General features: G+C 62.8%; 2 protein-coding genes across 2 annotated transcripts in view; one reads left to right on the top strand and one right to left on the bottom strand.

The window, feature by feature from the left end:
* Nucleotides 1–125, top strand: part of LOC132319312 (ephrin type-A receptor 2-like) — a 6234-nt gene extending 6109 nt beyond the window's left edge. The window contains exon 10 of the mRNA XM_059829835.1: nt 113–125. Coding sequence (XP_059685818.1) covers nt 113–125 — 13 coding nt within the window. The remainder of the gene's footprint in view (nt 1–112) is intronic.
* A 48-nt stretch (nt 126–173) lies between these two features.
* LOC132319311 (rootletin-like) lies at nt 174–22963 on the bottom strand. The gene is given in 35 exon segments (XM_059829832.1): nt 174–221; nt 322–480; nt 1356–1505; nt 1590–1787; nt 1883–2056; nt 2155–2327; nt 5256–5376; nt 5462–5589; nt 6148–6484; nt 7330–7497; nt 7580–7739; nt 9531–9769; nt 9840–9971; nt 10533–10667; nt 10744–10845; nt 11007–11158; nt 12137–12264; nt 12348–12541; nt 13775–14143; nt 15091–15235; nt 15849–16010; nt 16722–16921; nt 17006–17152; nt 17351–17446; nt 18257–18353; nt 18428–18634; nt 18720–18826; nt 19653–19818; nt 19895–19986; nt 20072–20155; nt 20240–20425; nt 21246–21356; nt 22676–22714; nt 22717–22794; nt 22796–22963. Coding segments are annotated over 35 exon segments (5352 nt in total).
* Nucleotides 22964–23511: the final 548 nt, after the last annotated feature.

Here is a 23511-nt window from a genome sequence, read left to right as displayed (position 1 = left end):
TAAAAATACATATAATATATATAAAAACCATATATAATATATAAAAACCATATATAATATATAAAAACCCATATATAATATATAAAACCCCATATATTTTAAATGCATATAGACTCTATGCATAGTGGAGCATATAGATAAAGTATATTTTACGCTTAAAAAATAATAACGCGCTATAAATAAGCTGTTTTTCGGGCTTTGCATTTGATTTGCGCCCAGTCCTGGCACGACGGATGCATTTTTTCCTGTCCCCCCCCTGGGTGCGATGCTCCCCACGGGGCCAGCCCCAGGGGCACCCAAGGGTGCTGCCCACCGTCTCACCTTGTCCAGGGTCTTCTTCAGGGCGCTCTTGTCCTTCTCGAGGCGCAGGGCGACGCGCTCGGCCTCCCGCTTCTCCTCCTGCGCGCGGGTCAGGGCGCGCTGCAGGCTGCCCACCCGCTCCTGCAGCCCCCCACCTTCCTCCTGCCGCTGCCGCAGCTCCTGCGCCGGGGTGGGGGGTCAGCCATGGCCCCCACTATAGGCAGGGGCTGCAGGGGGGGCAAGGGGGTGCTGGAGCTATATGGGGGGTCTATAGGGTGATGCAGGGTGGGGGGTGAGCAAAGGATGCTGCATGGGGGGCAAAGGTGTGCAGGGTGCTGCATGGGGGCAATAGGGTGCTGGCGGGGGGGGGGGGAGAAGGATGCAAGGGGCTTCATGGGGGGGCAAAAGGGTGCAGAGAGGCTGCATGGGGGCAATAGGGTGATGCAAGGGGTGGGGCAAAGGATGCTGCATGGGGGGGCAAAAGGGTGCTGGGGCTTTGGGGGGGTCCATAAGGTGATGCAAGGTGGGGGGGCAAAGGAGGCTGCATGGGGGCAACAGGGTGCTGGGGGATGCAAGAGGGTGTAGGGGGGCTGTATGGGTGCAATAGGGTATGGGGGGGCTGTAAGGGTGCAATAGGGTATGGGGGGGGCTGTATGGGTGCAATAGGGTATGGGGGTGCAATAGGGTATGGGGGGGCTGTACGGGTGCAATAGGGTATGGCGGGGCTGTACGGGTGCAATAGGGTATGGGGGGGCTGTACGGGTGCAATAGGGTATGGCGGGGCTGTACGGGTGCAATAGGGTATGGGGGGGCTGTATGGGTGCAATAGGGTATAGGGGGGGCTGTACGGGTGCAATAGGGTATAGGGGGGGCTGTATGGGTGCAAAGGGCTGCCAGGCAGCAAAAGGATGCCGGGGAGCTGCATGGGGGCCAAGGGTGCTGCCCAGGAGGGGCGCAAAAGGGCTCAGGGTGCTGCCCGAGGGCAAAGAATAGCGGATTTGGGGAGCCCCACTGCCACCCCCCCACCAGCGTGGGGTGCACCCACCCACCCTCACCTCCTGCTGCTGCCGGACCTGCGCCTCCAGCTCCTCCTTGCTGCGCTGCAGGGCCTCCTGCTCCTCCCGCAGCCCCCGCAGCTGCTCCCGCAGCGCTCCCTTCTCCTCCCGCGCCTCCGCCAGCGCCCGCCGGGCCACATCCAGCCCCTCCTGGGATGGGTGGGAAGGAAACGACACCCAGGGTCACCCCCAAGCAAAAGCACCCCGGTGTCACCCTAGGGTGCTCGCTCCCACCTGGAGCGCCCGGCGGTCAAGCTCGCCGGCGGCCAGGGCGCTTTGGAGCTGCAGCAGCCGCTCGTGGACCGCGGTGCCATCGGCCAACGCCGCCGTTGTGCTCGACGCATCGTCCTTCGAGCCACTGTCCGCCAACGCCGCGCTCAACCGCTCCACCGCCAGCTGCAAAGCGCCGGCGCGCTGCTCGCTCTCCGCTAGCTACACCCCAAAAACGATAGCAAAATTAAGTATAATCATTAAAACAAAAATAAAAATCCACGCAATGGGGATTTTAGAGGAATTTGAGCCGTTACCTGTTTCTGGAGCAGCTCAGCACGATCCTGCATCGCCCGCGCCTCTGCTTGCCGCTCGCCCAGGGCTAGCCGTGCCCGTTGCAACTCGCCCTCCAGCACCCGCTGCTGCAGCTCCAGGCGGGTGCTCCGGCTCTCCGCCACCTCCAGCCGCCGCTTGGTATCCTCCAGTTTGGCCTCGCCGGCTCGTGCCGCGCTCATCCTCTCCTGCAAGGCACCGGCTGGCTGGCACGGAGCAGTCAGGGATGGGGGCAGGATCCAGTCCCCCCCATGGCGATGCCCACCTGGGTGGCTCGGCGCTCGCCCTCGGCGGCGTGCAGGCTCCGTTCCAGCGCCGTCACCTTCTCCCGCAGCGCCCGCCGCTCCCGCTCGCCCTGTCGCAGCGTCTCCTCCTGCAGCAGCAGCGTGGCCTGGGTGCTGCTCAGCTCCCCGCCACCGCTGCGACGCCCTGCCGGAGCCACCCCGATGGTCACCCACCTTATAGAGGCGTGCACGGGGGCGATACGGGGGACGCAGAGGGGCTTTACCCATTTTATTGGGGTTTTTGGGGATGCACAGGGGGGTTACCCATTTTATTAGGGTTTTTGGGGATGCACGGGGGCTTTTACCAGTTTTATTGGGGTTTATGGGGGATACAGGAGGGTTTACCAGTGTTTATGGGGGATGCACAGGGACTTTTACCAGTTTTATTGGGGTTTATGGGGGATGCACAGGGGCTTTTACCAATTCTATTGGGGTTTATGGGGGATGCAGGCATCTTTTATCAGTTTTACTGCGGTTTATGGGGCAAGCACGGGGGTTCACCAGATTTATTGGGGTTTTTGGGGATGCACAGGAGCTTTTACCAGTTTTATTGGGGTTTATGGGGGATGCACAGGGGCTTTTACCAATTCTATTGGGGTTTATGGGGGAGGCAGGCATCTTTTATCAGTTTTACTGTGGTTTATGGGGCAAGCACAGGGGGTTCACCAGATTTATTGGGGTTTTTGGGGATGCACAGGAGCTTTTACCAGTTTTATTGGGGTTTATGGGGGATGCACGGGGGCTTTTACCAATTCTATTGGGGTTTATGGGGGAGGCAGGCATCTTTTATCAGTTTTACTGCGGTTTATGGGGCAAGCACAGGGGGTTCACCAGATTTATTGGGGTTTTTGGGGATGCACAGGAGCTTTTACCAGTTTTATTGGGGTTTATGGGGGATGCACAGGGGCTTTTACCAATTCTATTGGGGTTTATGGGGGATGCAGGCATCTTTTATCAGTTTTACTGCGGTTTATGGGGCAAGCACAGGGGGTTCACCAGATTTATTGGGGTTTTTGGGGATGCACAGGAGCTTTTACCAGTTTTATTGGGGTTTATGGGGGATGCACGGGGGCTTTTACCAATTCTATTGGGGTTTATGGGGGATGCAGGCATCTTTTATCAGTTTTACTGCGGTTTATGGGGCAAGCACAGGGGGTTCACCAGATTTATTGGGGTTTTTGGGGATGCACAGGAGCTTTTACCAGTTTTATTGGGGTTTATGGGGGATGCACGGGGGCTTTTACCAATTCTATTGGGGTTTATGGGGGATGCAGGCATCTTTTATCAGTTTTACTGCGGTTTATGGGGCAAGCACGGGGGTTCACCAGATTTATTGGGGGTTTTGGGGATGCACAGGAGCTTTTACCAGTTTTATTGGGGTTTATGGGGGATGCATGGGGGCTTTTACCAATTCTATTGGGGTTTATGGGGGAGGCAGGGGTCTTTTATCAGTTTTACTGTGGTTTATGGGGCAAGCACAGGGGGTTCACCAGATTTATTGGGGTTTTTGGGGATGCACAGGAGCTTTTACCAGTTTTATTGGGGTTTATGGGGGATGCACGGGGGCTTTTACCAATTCTATTGGGGTTTATGGGGGAGGCAGGCATCTTTTATCAGTTTTACTGCGGTTTATGGGGCAAGCACAGGGGGTTCACCAGATTTATTGGGGTTTTTGGGGATGCACAGGAGCTTTTACCAGTTTTATTGGGGTTTATGGGGGATGCACGGGGGCTTTTACCAATTCTATTGGGGTTTATGGGGGATGCAGGCATCTTTTATCAGTTTTACTGCGGTTTATGGGGCAAGCACAGCGGGTTCACCAGATTTATTGGGGTTTTTGGGGATGCACAGGAGCTTTTACCAGTTTTATTGGGGTTTATGGGGGATGCACAGGGGCTTTTACCAATTCTATTGGGGTTTATGGGGGATGCAGGCATCTTTTATCAGTTTTACTGCGGTTTATGGGGCAAGCACGGGGGTTCACCAGATTTATTGGGGGTTTTGGGGATGCACAGGAGCTTTTACCAGTTTTATTGGGGTTTATGGGGGAGGCAGGGGTCTTTTATCAGTTTTACTGTGGTTTATGGAGCAAGCACAGGGGGTTCACCAGATTTATTGGGGTTTTTGGGGATGCACAGGAGCTTTTACCAGTTTTATTGGGGTTTATGGGGGATGCACGGGGGCTTTTACCAATTCTATTGGGGTTTATGGGGGAGGCAGGCATCTTTTATCAGTTTTACTGCGGTTTATGGGGCAAGCACAGGGGGTTCACCAGATTTATTGGGGTTTTTGGGGATGCACAGGAGCTTTTACCAGTTTTATTGGGGTTTATGGGGGATGCACGGGGGCTTTTACCAATTCTATTGGGGTTTATGGGGGATGCAGGCATCTTTTATCAGTTTTACTGCGGTTTATGGGGCAAGCACAGGGGGTTCACCAGATTTATTCGGGTTTTTGGGGATGCACAGGAGCTTTTACCAGTTTTATTGGGGTTTATGGGGGAGGCAGGAGGGTTTACCAGTGTTTATGGGGGATGCACAGGGGCTTTTACCAGTTTTATTGGGGTTTATGGGGGAGGCAGGGGTCTTTTATCAGTTTTACTGGGGTTTACAGGGCAAGCATGGGGGGTTCACCAGATTTATTGGGCATTACAGGGGATGCGTGAGGCATTTACCAGTTTTACTGGGTTTACAGGGGATCCATGGGGGGGGGTTTACCAGTTTTACTGGGGTTTATGGGGCTTGCACGGGGAATTTACCAGTTTTACTGGGATTTATAGGGAATCTATAGGGGCATTTACCAGTTTTACCGGGGTTTACTGGGCACGAATAGGGTTTTTACTGGGGTTCACGGGGTTTGCATGTGAGGTTTTACCAATTTTACCGGGATTTTAGGGTCGTGCATGGGGGAAATCCCAGCGAGCATCCTGCAGTCCCAGGCACCATTGTCACCACCGCCCCCGTGCCTCAGTTTCCCCAAAAGCCCCCGCTTGCTGGTGAGGCTCCAGCACAGGACAAATCACCCCAAATCCCATGATCTGGAGGGGATGCACCCCAAAAAACACCCCCATCACCTTCCTCGCTCTCAGCCACCAGCTTCTGGAGCTGCTGCGCCCGGGCATCGGCGCTGTCCCGCTCCTCCTCCGCCTCCGCCAGCCGCCGGCCCAGGCTGCCCACCTGCACCCGCAGCTCCTCCTGCGGCAAGAAAACGGGGCGAGAAAATGGGGTGAGAAAGGGGCTTTTTGGGGACGATGGGGAGGGAAGGGGAAGGAAGGTGTACCCGTTCCCGCTGCGCGTCCTGCAGCTCGCGCAGGAAATCCCGCAGGGCCGCCCGCACCGCCTCGGGCTCGGTCGCTGCATCGGGGTCCGGGGACGAGCCAGGGCTCCCCGACCCCTCGGGTCCCCCACCTGTATAGGGACAAACTGGGTGACATTGGGACAACGGGGCGCAGCACCCAAGGGAGGACCGCAAGCGGCAGTGGGATGCACCCATGGGATGGGGAGGACCCCCAGGGATGTAAGAGACGGAGCAATGCGGTAGGGGGGACCCTCCAGGGACACAGGGGATGGAGCAATAGGGTATGGGGGACCCCCAGGGATGGAGCAATGGGGTGATGGGGGACCCACAGGGATGGAGCAATGGGGTATGGGGAACCCCAGGGATGCAGGGGATAGAGCAATGGGGTGATGGGGGACCCCAGGGATGCAGGGAATGGAGCAATGGGGTGATGGGGGACCCCCAGGGATGGAGCTATGGGGTATGGGGAACCCCAGGGATGCAGGGGATGGAGCAATGGGGTGATGGGGGACCCCCAGGGATGGAGCAATGGGGTGATGGGGATGCAGAGGATGGAGCGATGGGATATGGGGGACCCCCAGGGGTGCAGGGAGTGGAGCACTGCAGCAGGATGCATCCCCTTCCCCTAAGCAAGGGACGGGGCACCGGGTGTCCCCAGGGACTCTCACCCTTGCCCGGGGAGCCGGCCCGTGCCCGGCCGATGCCCATGGTACGGCGTAGGGCGGACTGGATGCCTCCCAGGCGGGTTTCGGCAGCCCGGCGCAGCGCCTCGCCGCGAGCCAGCTCGGCTTCCAGCCCCTGCGCCCGACCCTCAGCCGCACTCAGGCGCAGGCTCAGCTCGGCCGCTTCGCCCCGCGCCGCCTCCACCTTCAGCTGCAGGTTGCGGGCATCGGCCAGCAGCTTCTTCTCGTTGCCGCGAGCCTCCTCCAAGCTGCGGGCCAGGTCCTTCTCCCGCTGCCGAAATTCGCCCTCCGCCTCCGACAGCCGCCGCTGCAGGTGCTGGAGCTGGGGAAGGAGCAGAAAGGGGGTGATGGGGAGAGGTGGGGTGCAGGGTGTGGAGGGATGGGTGATGGGGTGCAAGGGATGGAGCACAGGGTGATGGAGATGCGAGAGAGGGAGCGATGGGTATGGGTGACCCCCAGGGATGCAAGAGACGGAGCAATGGGGTGATGGGGATGCAGGGAAGGGAGCAATGGGGTATTGGGGACCCCCATGGATGCAAGGGATGGAGTAATGGGATATGTGGGAGCCCCAGGGATGGAACAGTGGGGTATGGGGGACCCCAGGGATGCAGGGAACACAGCAACAGGATGATGGGGGACCCCCCCAGGGATGCAGGGGATGGAGCAATAGGATGATGGGGGACTCCCAGGGATGGAGCAATGGGGTATGGGGGACCCCCAGGGATGCAGGGGATGGAGCAATGGGGTGATGGGGATGGAAGGGCTGGAGCAACAGGGTGATGAGGACTCCCAAGGATGCAAGGGGATGGGGTGGTGGGGACAGCCAGGGACACCAGGCTCAGAGCAAGGGGCAATGGGGGTGCAAGGGACCCCCAGGGATGCAGGGCAGAGAGCAAAGGGCGATGGGGACATAGGGGACTGAGCGGTGGGGTGACGGGGACACCCAGGGACATGGCATCAAGCAACGGAGTAGCAGGGACACCCAGGGACAGAGGATACCACTTATGGGGCGATGGAGATGCTTGGGGACAGCAGGCACCGAGCTATGGGGTGAAGGGATGGGGACATCTGGGTATGGCAGGGTACCAAGCTGTGGGGTGACGGGCACACTTTGGGATGCGGGACACCAAGCAACGGGGCACTGGGGACGCTCAGGGACCCCCCCACCTCCTTCCTGGCGGCCTCCGTGCCGGCCTCGCTCTCCGCCACCTTCTGCCTGAGGCCGAAGGCTTCGCGGCGGCTCTCCTCCTCCCGCTGCTCCTCCAGGGCCATGCGCGCCTGCAGCTCGCCCACCTCCTTGCTCCTCTTGCTGTTCTCGCTGTCCAGGTCCTTCACCTGCCCAAGGAGGAGACGGCGGCGGCTTGGGGGCACCCCAAATGGGTGGGGGAGTCCCCGTCATCCTCCTCCTCCTCCTCACCTGCCGGCGCAGCTCCTGCAGCTCGCGGCGGGCATCGAGGCGGGCGCGCTCCAGCTCCCGCAGGGTTGCCCGCAGCTCTTTCACCTCCCGGTCGGCCGCTGCCCGCCCGTCCTCCACCAGCGCCAGCCGCTGCTCCTTCTCCTCGCTGGCACGCTTCAAGCTGTGGGAGAGGGGAGAAGGAGCTGGTGTCACCCCCCCAGGGGCATCGCCCTGGCCCCGAGCATCGCCCCATCCCCGGCATCGCCCCGAGCATCACCCCATCCTGAGCCAGCCCCCGTCCCAAGCATCCTGCTCCAAGCCATCCCCAGCCCAGGCATTCCCCCCATCCCTGAGCACTCCCCCCCACCTCGGGCACCCCCTCCCAGGCATCACCCCATCAGGGCAGCCCCCACCCTGAGCATTGCCACCCCAAACATCCCCGCTGTCCCCCAGCATCCCTATCTAAGGCATGGCCCCTTCCCAAGCTCCTCTCGTATCTCATGTACTGAGCATCCTACCCAGTGCATTCCTCCCAGCCCCAAACCTCATCCCCTTGTCCCGAGCATCACCCTGACCCAGACCATCATCCTCCAAGGCATCACAACATCCCCTGCATCTCCCAACTTGAGCATCCCTGTGTCCCAAGGGTGACACCTTGTCCCAAGCATCACCCCGACCCTGAGCTTAACTCTCCAAGGCATCGCACCATCCCATATATCTCGAGCATCACCCTTATCCTGAGCATCACACCATCCCCTGCATCTCCCAATTTGAGCACCCCTGTGTCCCAAGCATCACCCCAACCCTGAGCATCGCCCTCCGAGGCACTGCACCACCCCATGCAAGTCCCGGCTTGGACATCCCCTTGTCCCGAACATCGCCCTCCAAGGCATCACCCCATCCCCTGAATCTCCCAATTTGAGCACCCCTGTGTCCCAAGCATCAGCCCGATCCTGAGCGTAACTCTCCAAGGCATCACACCATCCCCTGCATCTCCCAATTTGAGCATCCCCTTGTTCCAAGCATCACCCCAACCCTGAGCATCGCCCTCCAAGGTGCTGCACCACCCCATGCAAGTCCCAACTTGGGCATCCCCTTGTCCCGAGCATCGCCCTTGTCCCAAGCATCGCACCATCCCCTCCATCTCCCAACTTGGGCACTCCCTTGTCCTGAGCATCACCCTTATCCTGAGCATCACCCTCCAAGGCATCGCACCATCCCCTGCATCTCCCAATTTGAGCACCCCTGTGTCCCAAGCATCACCCCGACCCTGAGCATCGCCCTCCGAGGCGCTGCACCACCCCATGCAAGTCCCAGCTTGGACATCCCCTTGTCCCGAACATCGCCCTCCAAGGCATCACCCCATCCCCTGAATCTCCCAATTTGAGCACCCTTGTGTCCCAAGCATCAGCCCGATCCTGAGCGTAACTCTCCAAGGCATCACACCATCCCATGTATCTCTTGAGCATCACCCTTATCCTGAGCGTAACTCTCCAAGGCATCACACCATCCCCTGCATCTCCCAATTTGAGCATCCCCTTGTTCCAAGCATCACCCCAACCCTGAGCATCGCCCTCCAAGGCGCTGCACCACCCCATGCAAGTCCCAACTTGGGCATCCCCTTGTCCCGAGCATCACCCTTGTCCCGAGCATCGCCCCATCCCCTCCACCTCTCAACTTGGGCACCCCCTTGTCCTGAGCATCACCCTTATCCCGAGCATCACCCTCCAAGGCATCGCACCATCCCCTGCATCTCCCAATTTGAGCACCCCTGTGTCCCAAGCATCACCCCGACCCTGAGCATCCCCCTCCAAGGCACTGCACCACCCCATGCAAGTCCCAACTTGGGCATCCCCTTGTCCTGAGCATCGCCCTTGTCCCAAGGATCGCCCTCCAAGGCATCGCCCCATCCCCTCCATCTCCCAACTTGGGCATCCCCTTGTCCCGAGCATCCCCTGACCCCGAGCGTCACCTGATGCGCTCGCCCTCGGCACGCCGCAATGCCGCCCGCAGCTCCTCATTGGAGCGCCGCAGGGCCTCCTTCTCCCTCGCCTCGTCTCCCAGGGCCCGGCGTGCCTCCTGCGCCTGCCGCTGCTGCGCTTCCCGGCCCTCCCGGCTCTCCCGGGCCTCCCGCTGCGCCTCCAGCAGCTCCCGCCGTCCCGCTGCCCGCACCTCCGCCACCAGCCGCAGCTGCGCCCGCGCCTCCTCCGCCTGCGGCGGGGTGTCCGGGGTTTAGCGGGGACATTTTGGGGGGGTGGGAAGGTGTTTGGGGGGGGTTCACCTCCCGCAGGGCACTGTCCCGCTGCTTGGCCGCCGCCGTCGCTTGGTTGCGGAGAGTCTTCGCCTCCCGCTCATGGGCCGCTGCCGTCTCCTCCGCCTGCGCCCGCAGGCTGCGCAGCTCCGCAGCCAGGCTCTGCGGGGATTGGGGGGGGCACACAGAGCCCTGAGCCCCAATCCCCGGCGGTGTGGGGGTCCCGCGGGGGGGATTGCAATGGGGATGGTGAAGGGATGGGGATACGGATGCTCAGGTACCACACCCCAGGGATGGGGATATGGAGCTCGGGTACCACATCCCAGCATCCCCGTTGCCAGAGGGATGCAGTGGGGAGGTGGTTGCAATTGGGAGGGGTGCAAGAAGGGGGGTCATTGGGGGGGGCTTCAAGCAGTGGAAGGTGTAGTGGGGGGGCTTGCAAGGGGATGGTGAGCCTCAGGCATTGGGGGATGTAATAGGGGGGACGCCCAGGCATTAGGGGCTTGCAATGGGGGGGGCATAGGGGATGCCCATGCATGGGGATACGCAATGGGGGGGACACGGGGGACACCCAGGCACGGGGCGGGGGGGCTGCAATGGGAGGGAATGCTTAGGCATGGGGATTTGCAACGAGAAGGGACGCCTGGGCACGAGGGCTTGCAGTGGGGGACACATGGGGCTCTGCGCCATTCTGGGGGGGTCCCAGGACCCCCACCCCCCCACCTGCTCCTTCTCCTGGTGGCCAGTGACCTCTCGCCGCTGCTGCTCGAGCTCGGCCGTGGCCTCGGCCAGGCTCCGCTGCAGCCCCGCCAGCGTCTCGGCCAGCGCCGCCCTCTCCTCTTCCTGCAGCGCCAGCGCCTGGGGGGGAACACGGCTCAGCCCCGGGCGGGGGGACACTGGAGATGGGACAGGAGGGGACATCGGGGCCACCCACCTGCTGCTTCTCGCTCTCGCGCTGCCGCTGCGTCGCCGCCAGCTCGGCCGCCAGCTCCTCCTGCTCCCGCGCCAGCCGGCCCCGCTCGGCCTCCAGCTCCTCCTGCCCCCCGCAACGATCAGCGTCGCATCCCAAGAATCAGCGTCGCATCCCAAGAATCAGCATCGCATCCCAAGAATCAGCATCGCACCCCAAAAATCAGCATCGCACCCCAAAAATCAGCATCGCACCCCAAAAATCAGCATCCCCCACCCAACGCCCACCTTCTCACGCTGGAGGCGGTCGAGCTCACCGCGGTGCGCATCGCGGGCGCTCTGCAGGGCCACCGTCACCGCCGCCGTCTCGGCGGCCGCCACCGCTTGCCGCCGGGCCTGCAGCTCCCGCTCCCGTTCCAGCCGTGCAGCACCCAGCTCGGCTGCGGGGACACGCACCCCCACCCCCCAGTCGCAGTCAGTGGGAGGGCAGTGTGGGTGTGGGTTAAGTGACAGGAGCGGGGACGTGGGGGGGACACGGTGGCGGAGGGTTTGTTGTGACCCTGTTGCAGGGGGATGGGGACGGATGGGGGGACGGGGTTGAAGATGGGGTTGAAGATGGGGTTGAAGATGGGGTTGAAGATGGGGTTGAAGATGGGGTTGAAGATGGGGACGGGGAGGGACGGGGATGAGGAGGGACGGGGATGGATGGGGGTGAGGATGAGGATGGACGGGGATGGATGGGGGTGAGGATGAGGATGGATGGGGATGGGGGTGAGGATGAGGATGGATGGGGATGGGGGTGAGGATGAGGATGGATGGGGATGGGGGTGAGGATGAGGATGGGGAGGTTTAAGGATGGAAGGATGGGGATGGGGGTGAGGATGAGGATGGGGAGGTTTAAGGATGGAAGGATGGGGATGGGGGTGAGGATGGGGATGGGGAGGTTTAAGGATGGAAGGATGGGGATGGGGGTGAGGATGAGGATGGGGAGGTTTAAGGATGGGGTGAGGGTGAGGAGGGATGGGGACGAGGGTGAGGGTGAGGAGGGATGGGGACGAGGGTGAGGGTGAGGAGGGATGGGGACGAGGGTGAGGAGGGATGGGGACGAGGGTGAGGGTGAGGAGGGATGGGGACGAGGGTGAGGGTGAGGAGGGATGGGGACGAGGGTGAGGGTGAGGAGGGATGGGGACAGGGGTGAGGGTGAGGAGGGATGGGGACAGGGGTGAGGGTGAGGAGGGATGGGGCTGAGGATGGATGGGGGTGAGGGTGAAGATGAGGATGGATGGGGGCGAGGATGAGGATGAAGATGGGGAGGTTTAAGGATGGAAGGATGGGGAGGTTTAAGGGTGGGGAGGAGGAAGGATGGGGATGGCCGTGGTGATGGGGACAGACTGGGGGGCCGGGGGTGGACCCCTCACCCTCCAGCGCCTCCTTAGCCTGGAGCAGGATCCGGCCTTCGGCCTCCAGCTGCTGGTTGCGGGTGTCGAGCTGGGCCAGCCGCTGCTGCAGCTGGAAGATGCTGCTCTCCAGCCCCTCCTTCTCCGACCTGCCGGAAGGCCGCCAGCCATGCTGCTGAAACCCGGGATCCGGGTGGGAGGGAGACACCCTCACACCCCCGCTGGCACCCACCTGAGCCCAGCCGCCTCCTGGGCCTGATCCTGGCCGTGGCGCTGGGCGGCGGCGAGCTGGACGGCCAGGCTGGCCCCCTCCTTGGCCAGTCCCTCGCGGGCCCGGCTGAGCCGCAGCAGCTCGCCCCGCAGCCGCTCCTGCTCGCCCCGCGCCTGCGCCAGCGCCTCGCCCGCCGCGCTCTGCTCCTGCACCGCCTGCGGGGCGCGGGGGTCGGCGGCATCCCCGCCGCCCAGTCACCCCAGGCATCCGCCATGGCCCTCCCAGTCACCCCATGCATCCTCCCAGTCACCCCATGCATCCTCCCAGTTAGTCCATGCACCCTTCCCATCATTCCCAATTGCCTTGTGCACCCTCCCCATCCCTCCCAGTTGCCCCACGCAGCTTTCCAGCTCCCATGCACCCTCCCCACCCATCCTCCCAGTTGACTTGTACAGCCTCCCCATCCCTCCCAGTTACCCTATGCACCCTCCATGGTACTCCCAGTTAGCCTGTGCACCAGCCCAGTTACCCTGTTCATCCTCCCCATCCCTCCCAGTTGCCCCATGCACCTTCCCAGTTACCCCATGCACCCTCCCCATCACTCCCAATAGCCCTGTGCCCCCTCCCCATCCCTCCCAGTGGCCCCATGCACCCTCCGTACCCCTCCCAGTTGCCCCGTGCCCCGTCCCCATCCCTCCCAGTCGCCCCCTGCACCATCCCAGTTGCCCCCTGCACCCTCCCCACCCCTCCCAGTTGCCCCATGCACCTTCCCAGTTACCCCATGCACCTTCCCAGTTACCCCATGCACCCTCCCCATCGTTCCCCATAGCCCCGTGCCCCCTCCCCATCCCTTCCAATTGCCCTGTGCACCCTCCCAGTTGCCCCGTGCACCCTCCCTACCCCTCCCAGTTACCCCATGCACCCTCCCCACCCCTCCCAGTCGCCCCCTGCACCATTCCAGTTGCCCCGTACCCCCTCCCCACCCCTCCCAGTTGCCCCCTGCACCTTCCCAGTTACCCCATGCACCCTCCCCATCGCTCCCAATAGCCCCGTGCCCCCTCCCCATCCCTTCCAATTGCCCCGTGCACCCTCCCAGTCACCCCTTGCACCCTCCCAGTTGCCCCGTGCCCCCTCCCAGTTACCCCATGCACCCTCCTCATCGCTCCCAATAGCCCCGTGCCCCCTCCCCATCCCTTCCAATTGCCCTGTGCACCCTCCCAGTTGCCCTGTGCTCTCTCCCCACCCCTCCCAGTCACCCCCTGCACCATCCCAATTGCCCCCTGAACCCTCCCCACCTCTCCCAGTTGCCCCATGCACCTTCCCAGTTACCCCATGCACCCTCCCCATCACTCCCAGTTGCCCCATGCCCTCTTCCCCATCCCTCCCAGTTGCCCCATGCACCCTCCCAGTCACCTCCTGCCCCCTCCCCACCCCTCCCCATCACCCACCTGCTCCAGGTGCTGGCGCAGGCGCAGGTGCTGGCCCCGCAGCACCCGCAGCTCTGCCCGCAGCCCCCGGCAGCCCTCCTCGGCCGCCCTGCGTGCCCGCTCCAGGCCCTGCCGCTCGGCCGCCCCGGCCCGTCGCCCGCGCTCCAGCCGTCCCCGCAGCAGCGCCAGCTCCTGCCCCAGCTCCCGCGTCCGGCTGCGGCCGCTCTCCCGCTCCTCTTCCAGCCGGGCCAGGGTTCGGCTCAGCTCCGTCTTCTCCCGCGCCAGCCCGGCCGCCAGCTCGCTCGTCTTGGCCAAGGCGTCCCGCAGCCGGGCTTCCTCCGCCTGCGCGGCACGCTGCGCCGCTGCCAGCTCCCCGCAGCTCCCCTGCGCCTGCCGGGACGGCCCGGGTGCGATGAGTTGGCCGGAGTCTGCGTCATGCCTGCGCCGCTGCAGCACCCAGCGCAGGGGGGCACCCAGTGCATGGGCTGAGCCTGTTGCTTAGGGGTTGCACCCGCTGCATGGGGGGCACCCAGCACATGGGCTGAGCCTGCTGCTTAGGGTTGCACCTGCTGCATGGGGGGCACCTGGTGCAGGGGTTGCACCCGCTGCATGGGGGGCACCCAGTGCATGGGCTGAGCCTGTTGCGTAGGGGTTGCACCTGCTGCATGGGCGGCGCCCGCTGCAGGGGTTGCACCCGCTGCATAGGGATGCACCCACTGCATGGGGGCACCCAGTGCATGGGCTGAGCCTGTTGCGTAGGGGTTGCACCTGCTGCATGGGCGGCGCCCGGTGCAGGGGTTGCACCTGCTGCATAGGGATGCACCCACTGCATGGGGGCACCCAGTGCATGGGCTGAGCCTGTTGCTTAGGGTTGCGCCTGCTGCATGGGCGGCGCCTGGTGCAGGAGTTGCACCCGCTGCATAGGGATGCACCCACTGCATGGGGGGCACCCAGTGCATGGGCTGAGCCTGTTGCTTAGGGGTTGCACCTGCTGCATGGGCGGCACCCGCTGTATATGGGGTGGGGGAGCCTGCTGCATGGGGGTTGCACCCTCTGCATGGGGTGGCACCTGCTGCATGGGAGGGGTGGCACCCACCGCAGAGGGGGCTAAGCCTGATACATGGGGGGGGGGCACCTGCTGCTGGGGGTTCACCCACTGCATAGGGGTGCACCCACTCCGTAAGAGAGGTCGCACCCACTGCATAGGGGGTGCGCCCAGTGCAGGGGGGATTAAGCCTGATGCACGGCGGGGTGGCACCCACTGCTTGGGGTTGCACCTACTGCACAGGGGTGCACCCGCTGCAGGGGGGTGAAGGGCTGGGTATCGGGGGACCCACCTTGCCCAGCGCCTCAGCCAGCGCCTCCCGCTCGCCCCGCGCCACCTCGGCTTCCAGCGCCGCCCGGCTCAGCGCCTCCCGCGCCTCCAGCAGCTCCCGCTGCACCCCTGCCCGCTGCGCCTCCAGCTCCTCCACCTGCTGCTGGCTGCCAGCACCCATGGGGGGCACCCATGGGGAAAGGGGGGGGTTGCAGCACCCACTATTTTGCAGCACCCACTTGGGGCAGGGGATGCAGCACCCGCTATTTTGCAGCACGCATTTGGAGAGGGGGATTGCAGCACCCACTTGGGGGGTGGCAGCACCCGCTGAAGTTTTGCACCCCACCCGTTGGAGGGGTGGCAGCACCCACCTGGAAGGGGACCTGGCAGCACCCACCTTAGGAGGGGGCTTCGGGGACCCACTTGGGGGGGGGGTTGAAGCACCCACTGAGATTTTGTAGCACCCAGTTGGTGGGGAGAAGCTGCAACACCCAATCTGGTGGGAGGGAAGAGGCTGCAGCACCCATATCGGGGTGGGGGGGTGTTCAGGGGACCCACTTGGGGGGGTTTCAGGGGACTCGCTGAGATTTTGCAGCACCCACTTGGTGGGGGGTGTGCAGCACCCAGTTAGTGGGGGTGGAGGGGTTGCAGCACCCAACTGGGGGGGGGCAAGGTGGCAGCACCCAGATTTGGGGGGAGGTTGCAGGGGACCCACTGGGATTTTGCAGCACCCACTATCTCATGGCACCCACTATCTCGCAGCACCCACCCGTCCCCCACCTGCGCTCCAGCTGCTGGCGGGCAGCCTCGGCGGCGCGGGCGGCCTCGTCGCGGGCGTCTTCCAGCCCCTCGCCCCGGCGCTGCAGCTGCGCCCGCTCCTGCTGCAGGGCACCCGCCCGCTGCTGCTCCCCCGCCAGCGCCTCCTCCGCCCGCAGCCGCTCCCTGCCGGACAGACGGACGCGGGTGGGCAGGCGGACACGGATGGACGGACGCGGGTGGGTGTGCCGGGATGGAGGGATGTGCAGGGATGCGCATGGATGGACAGGCAGAGATGAATGCGTAGGGATGGATGGACAGACAGACAGGGCAGGATGCACAGGGACAGACAGACGGACATGGTGAGGCAAGGAGGGATAGATAGATGGACAGGCAAGCAGGATGCATGGGGATGAACGTGCAGGGATGCATGCATGGACAGACGGAGAGGCCAAAATGCCCAGGGATGGACGCACAGAGAGGGGAGGGTGTGCAGGGACAGATGGACAAACAGACAGGCCAGGGGGATGGACAGACAGACAAGCCAGGATGCGTGGAGACAAACGGACATGCAGGAACACACAGCGAGAGATGCGAAGGGATAAAGGGACAGACAAACAGGCCAGGATGCGCAGGGACAGACGGACACATGAGGGGGCGGGGGAAAGCTGGATGGACGGACGGACAGTCTGGCCAGGATGCAGGGGGATGGATGTGCAGGGACACACGGGGATGGACAGACAGACAGACACGCAAGGATGCAGAGGGACAGACGGACGCACAAGGATGCAAAGGGACAGACGGATACACAAAGATGCAAGCGCAGGGACAGCCACAGAGTGACGGACGGAGCTTGGGACAGACGGACGGAGCTTGGGACAGACGGACGGAAGGTACCTGCGCAGGACCTCGGCCTCAGCGCGCAGGCAGGCCACCTCGTGCAGGGCCTCATCCTGCGCCCGCCGGCAGCCCCCGGCCTCGGCGCTGAGCTGCTCCAGCCGCTGCTCCAGGGTCCCCAGCCGCCTCTCGCTGTCCCCCAGCTCCCGCCGCAGGCTCCCGGCCACCTCCCGGCTGGCCTCCGCCTGGCTCCGGGCGTCCTGGGAGGGGGGACAAGGCGGGGGTCAGCCTTCATCATCCTCATCCTCATCATCCTCATCATGCTGCAGCCCCCCGGCGCTCACCTGCAGCTGGAGGTGGCGGCGGCGCAGGGCGGCGTGCACGGCGGTGACGGCGGCGCTGGGTGAGAGGCTGCGGCGAGGGGACGCAGGGGGACACGGGGGGGACTCCGGGGGTGGCGGCGGCTGCTCGGGGTCATCCGCCAGCACCGCCTGTGAAGGGAGGGAGGGAGCCCCTGTGTCACCGAGGGGAAACTGAGGCAGGGGAGGGGGGAACTGAGGCAGGGGAGGGGGGAACTGAGGCAGGGGAGGGGGGAACTGAGGCAGGGGAGGGGGAAACTGAGGCAGGGGAGGGGGACCCCCTTGGCTGCAGGGGTTGGGGCAGAGGGGGGAGCAGGGAGCCCCCAGCACCTGGGTAACATCCTGCAGCGTCTGACGGAGCAGCTCCACCTCTGAGCGCAAGGCCTCCACCTCCGCCGGCGATGGCTCCTGGGCGCGCGAGGCCTCCTGCAAAGCCCGTCGGCGCAGCGTCAGGTGCGGCCGGCAGGCATGGTGCGTCGGTCAGCATCATGCCCTGCCATGCATCAGGCATTGCACCCCAGCATGCATCGCACCCCGGCGTGCATCGTGCAGCACACCCTGGCATGCATCACACCCCAGGGTGCATCGTGCATTGCACCCTGGCATGCATCACACCTCAGCATGCCTCATACATCGCACCCCAGCATGCATCACGCCCTGGCGTGTATCATGCAGTACACCCTGGCACGCATCACGCTCCGGTGTGCATTGTGGCTCGGCGTGCATCATATATCGCACCCTGGTGCATGTTGTGTGCCACGCGGCACCAGAATTTGGCACGCGTCATGCCCCGGTGTGCATTGTACCCTGGTGTGCACTGCACCGCGGCACACCTCATCCGTCGCACCCCAGCGTGCAGCCCAGTCCAGTGTGCATTGCATCCAAGCATGCACCACACTCTGGTATGCACCGTGCATCGTGCCCTGGCATGCATCTTGCATCACTCCCCGGTGTGCATCACAGCTCAGCATGCTCCTGCGTGCATCGCACCCTGGTATGCATCACGCATCATGCTCTAGCATGCATCACAGCTCGGTGTGCATTGCACCTCCCGGCTTGGAGGGCATCGTGCCCCACCATGCACTGCAACTTGGCATGCACCCCGCTCCGGTATGCATCGTGCATTGCGCCCCAGCATGCACCACAGCTTAGCATGCACCCTGCCGCAGCGTGCATCCTTGCACCCCCCGGCTCAGCGCGCATCCCACCCCAAAACTCATCACGCCCTGCGCTCACCAGGTTTTGCAGCTGCAGGGTCAGCGCCTCCACCGCCCGCTCCTTCTCCCCGTCCTCAGCCCGCAGGCGCTCCAGGGCCGCCGCCAGCTCCGACAGCCTGCGACGAGACACCGGGCAGCAGCGGGTCCCCACCCTGGCACCCATCCCCTGCGACCCACCCCACCCCGGTACCTGGCACTGAGGGCGGTTTTTTCCAGGTCGGCATCCCGCGCCCGTGCCGCCAGCTGCTCCTCCAGCTGCGCCAGGCGCATGGCCTGCTTCTCCCGCGCAGCGCCAGCCTGGCTCTCGGCCAGCCGCAGGTTGGCAGCCAAGTGAATGCAGGCGGCATGGGCAGCCCTGCCCGCCCGCGACGCCTCGTGGCTCAGCTCCGATAGATCCCTGCGGTGGGAGATGCGGGATTGGAGGTGGTGGTCCTTGGGGACCTCCAGGGACAACCCCGCGGGACCACCCCCCTGCCCCGGACCTCTCGGTGGTGGCTTTCATCTCCCCGAAGTGACGCCTGAAGGCCACCACCTGCCTCCACAGGGTCAGGAGTCGGCTGTGCTCGTTGCTGAAGTAGGTGTTGAAGGACTGCCCGTGGGACGGAGCGGCGTCGGTCCCGGCGTGGTGGTGGTGGGGTCCCTCCCCATGCAGCCACCTCCGCCTTGCAGCCCCCCAGCCCTCCGGGCAGCATCCCCACCTCCCCTGGCCCCCCATCCCTCTCCCTTTGGTCCCCAAATCTCTGTGCACCGTCCCCCATGTCCGCACCCGTCGCCCTCGCGGTCCTCCACAGCCAGCAGCCCCCACCCCAATTCCCTTCCACCCTGCACGGAGAGGGATGGGGGATGCATCCTCCTGCCTCACATCGCCCTCCCAGCACATGCCACATTCCCTGCACCCCCAAATTCTTCGCTGCGCAACAGCCCCCACAGCCCCGCATCCCTCCCCGCAGCCTCGCATCCCTCCCTGCATCCCCACATCCTCACATCCCTCCCTGCATCCTTTTCCATGCCACATCCCTGCAACCCTCTGCCTTGCGTCGCCCTCGCATCATGTGCTGCATCCCCTGCACCCCCAAATTCTTCTCCGTGCATCACCTCCCATGGCCCCGCATCTCTCCCCAGCGGTCCTGCATCCCCTTCTGTGCCGCATCCCTGCATCCCCCTGCCTCGCATCGCCCTCCCAGCACATGCCGCATCCCCTGCACCCCCAAATTCTTCTCTGTGCAACAGCCCCCGTGGCCCCACATCCTTCCCGATGGTCCTGCATCCCTCCCAGTGATCCTTCATCCCTCCCCGCATCCCTTTCCATGCCACACGCCCGCATCCTTCTGCCTCGCATCCCTCTCCCCGCCACCTCCCGTCCTGCTACTTGCCACATCCCCAGGCCCCTCCACATCCCTGGGGCTCCCCCAAACCTCCTCCTCGCGCCTCCACTCCGCCTCCCGCTGCTCCAGCTCATCCCGCGCCCGCGCCCAGTCGGCCGTCAGCTTGCGGATGTCCTCGCTCAGTGCCGCGTTGGCCACGTTGGCTTGTTCCAGCTGTTCCCGCAGCATCGAGTTCACCTGCACCAGGCTGCTGCTCCTGGGGTGGGGGGGTCACACACGGCCGGAGCATTATCCCGGGGGGGTCCCACAGCTCCCCAGGGACCCCCGCTCACCTCTGTTGCTCCTCTTCCAGCCGGATCAGGGCGTTCTCCAGCTCGTTGCTGCTCTCCTCCTCTGGCTGCGAGCCGCTCGCATCTAGCTGGCTCTGCGGGGACAACAGCCCGCTCACCGTCACCCCAATTTGGGGGGGGGGGTCAGGGCAGAGGGACCTCCCCAAACCCATCCCTCACCGTCAGCCTCTCCTGCTCCAGCTCCGTCGCCTTCTCCAGCAGCTGCTGCTCCACTTCGCCGCATTTCTTCTTATACTGCAACACCTGGGTGGAGGAGATAGGGTGGGTGACACTGGAGCCGGGGAGGGTGTCCCCAAAACGTCCCCGTGTCCCCCGGGAAGGATTTACCTTGGCTTGGAGCTTCTGCACCAGCTGGGCTTGCCGCTGCTGGCCCTCCTGGTACGCCTGCAGCTTGCGCTTGTAGGCGGCTTGTTCCTCCTCCAGCAGCCGCCGCAGCTCGATGTTGTGCTGCGCCAGGCTCCGGCTCTCCGCTGCCTCCCGCTCGCCCGTCTCCAGCCGCAGGGTTTGCTCCAGCTGGGATGGGATGTGGGAAGTCCTGGGACACCATCCCACCGCCACGCATTGGGATGTTAAACCTGCCCCACCCCAGCACCCACCGAGCATCCTCCAACTTGACACGCAACACCCCATCCCGGACAAAGCCATCGCTTCGGGGTGGTCCTACAGCAAACCCCCACACGGCCAAAGCTGAGACCCCCCCAAATTCTGCATCCCCCCCCTTCGCATGCACAGAGTGGGGATGAATAGGAAAATTTGGGGGTGCTTTTAAAAATAACCCAACTTTGAATCTGGAGTTCAGCAAAGCCCCATCCTGCGTTGCACGGGATTAGCTGATGGGTAAAGGATCCTCAGGCTCAGGGGTGGCGATTCCCCTTGGGGTATTTTCCTGATATTTGCTTTTTTTTTTTTGTAAATAAATAGCCACAGAGGGGCTGCCCCCCAAAAAACCCGGCAGCCCCTCGATTCGGGTCTCCCCAGGAGCCACGTTCAGCATCTGGCTGCTGCCCAAAGCCCTTTTCAATTCCCCCGTTGCCACGGGAAAGGGATGCAAAAGGCGAAGGATGCCAACAGGGGGGTCTCCGCTTCCCGAGAAGCAGCAGGATAAATAAAATAGGGAGGGGGGGGGCGGGGGATGCTTTGTGCATCCTGCAGGACAAGCCCCGGCAAGCCGGAACAGGTCCGGACACGGCACTGAAATTCCAGTCACCGGGACGTTGCAAGATGCCGCAGCATCTCCTGCTCCAAGCATGGGGAATGCAAAGATTACAGCTTGCATCACCTTGATTTTGGGATGCAAATGGGTGGTTTGGGGTTAACCCAGTTGGCGACTTACCCGCTCGCTGATGGCGTTGTACTTGATGGCCAACTCATCGCGCTCGGCCCGGCTCTGAGCCAACAAGTCCTCGACGCGCGATAGCTCCTGCTGCAGGATGCGGTTCTCCTCCTGGAGGGACAGCAGCGAGGACATGGCCCCCGCGACGGCTGCTGCGGGACGGGGACGGGGCTCAGGCCGGCTCCGGACAGCAGCGGGATGGGGATCCGGCCCCGGGATGGGGATCCGGCCCCGGGATGGGGATCCGGCCCCGGGATGGGGCCAAGATGCCCTTTGCAGCCAAGAGCTGCTTTGTTCCTTCGGCGGGGAAGGGGGCTGGGCTGAGCCTTCCCCACGCGCTCGGCCGAGGCCACGAAAAGCATTCTTCCCCCCGCCAGCTGCAAATGCTGCGCCCCGTGCAACTCGGACATGCTGAGCGGCACGGTTTGCAGCGGCAAAACTGCTGCAGGTTTGTGTTTGCAAGTGCAAAACCATTGCAAATGTGTCTTCGCAGCGGCAAAATTGCTGCAGATTTGTGTTTGGAATTGCAAAACCACTGCAAATGTGTCTTTGCAATGGCAAAACTGCTGCAGATTTCTGTTTGCAATGGCAAGACCGCTAGAAATTTGCAGTTGCGATCACAAAAACCACTGCAGGTTTGCAGCTGCGATCCCGAGCGCGCTGCAGGTTTGCAGCTGCGATCCCAAGCGCGCTGCAGGTTTATTACTGCAATTGCAAAACCGCTGCAGATTTGCGTTTGCTATCACAAAACTGCTGCAGATTTGCAGTTGCAGTTGCAAACCTGCTACAAATGTGTGTTTGCAACCACAAGAGCGCTGCAGGTTTATAGCTGCAATCACAAAACCGCTGCGCGTTCACAGCTGCAATTGCAAGACTGCTGCACATTTGCAGTTGCAATGGCAAACTGCTACAGAATAGTCTGCAACTGCAAGACTGCTGCAGATTTATAGTTGCAATCACAAAACTGCTGCGGATTTGAAGTTATGATCAGAAGACCACTGTAGATTTGCAGCTGCGATTGCAAGAGCGCTGCAGATTTATAGTTGTTGCAATCATATAACCGCCGCAGATTTATAGTTGCAGTCGCAAGACTGCTGCAAATTTGTCTTTGCGATCGCAAAGCCACTGCAGGTTTACAGTTGCAATTGCAAAACCGCTGCAAATCCGCCGTTATGATCGCAAAACCGCCGCAAATTTGCGCTTGCGATGACAAAACTGCCGGTGCAATCGCAGAACCGCCGCAGGTTTGCATTTTGCCATCACAAAAGCGCCGGTTGCGCTCGCAAAAACCCGCTGCAAAAGTGCCCTTTGCAATCGCAAACCCGCCGCCCCCCCTCTGCCGCCGTGGCTCCGTGGCCGATCCCGCGAGAGCAGCCACCAGTTCCCGCTGCGGTGGGGGGGAGAACGACGACACCCACCTCAACCACAGCCTCCACCGTGGGCTCCGCTTCACTCATGGGCTCCCCAAGGGGGGTCCGCCGAGCCCTGCGCACCCCCTTCCCGCGGCCTCCTTGCTCCCAAGCCCCTTCCTGGGATTTTTTTGGGGCTCCGTTTGGGCTCGTCGCCTGCAAGCGGAAAGCGGATGCGTGGTTGGGATTAACCCGAAATCCTCGCCTTCCCCTCCCGGCGTGACGGCGGGACCGGGGACCCTCCTCTTCCTGGCTGCCTCGGGGGTCCCAACGCAACCGGCGAGGCCGCGAGCAGCAACATTTTAGCATCCACCGCCAAAAATACCACCGGATATTCCCCCGGCCAAGCAGGGCTTTGGAAATAAAAACAACCAACGAGGCTCTTGGCGAGAGGGGAACGAGCAAAATAAAGGAAAATATAAAAAAATAGCAGTGCCCGGCGCTTCCCCGTGCCCAAAATCGGTGGAAATGTGCTTACTTTGCTGAGCTGTCCCCCCCCAGGCAGGATGGTGCTGGCTCCCACCGGGGAAAGGAGCTCCTTGGAGAGAGTAAGCCAGCCCTTTCGTTAAATCCTGGCCCGCGTTAAGCTCATTAAAGCCCAGGGGTTTGCTCTGGCAGGAAAAGCCTTGGGGTGGAGCGTGCCAGGGTTGCTACGAGGCAAAGCGGCATTAAACAAACCCCCAGGGATGCGTCCCCCCTGTGCCGCAGCCCCCGCAGCCCCCCTGGGGCAGCAAATTTTACCCCCGGGGTAATTAAGGATTTTTTACCCCCTGGGGTAATTAAGGATTTTTTGCCCCCACCCCAGCAGGGAACGGCATCGGTAAATCCCCAACCCAAGCTTAAAATCCCCCGTGCTG

This window comes from Gavia stellata, chromosome 27 (genome assembly GCF_030936135.1).
Source record: "Gavia stellata isolate bGavSte3 chromosome 27, bGavSte3.hap2, whole genome shotgun sequence".
Taxonomy (NCBI): Eukaryota; Metazoa; Chordata; class Aves; order Gaviiformes; family Gaviidae; genus Gavia; species Gavia stellata.
The sequence above is the reverse complement of the archived record's forward strand: the minus strand, read 5'-3'. Positions and strand labels throughout refer to the sequence as shown.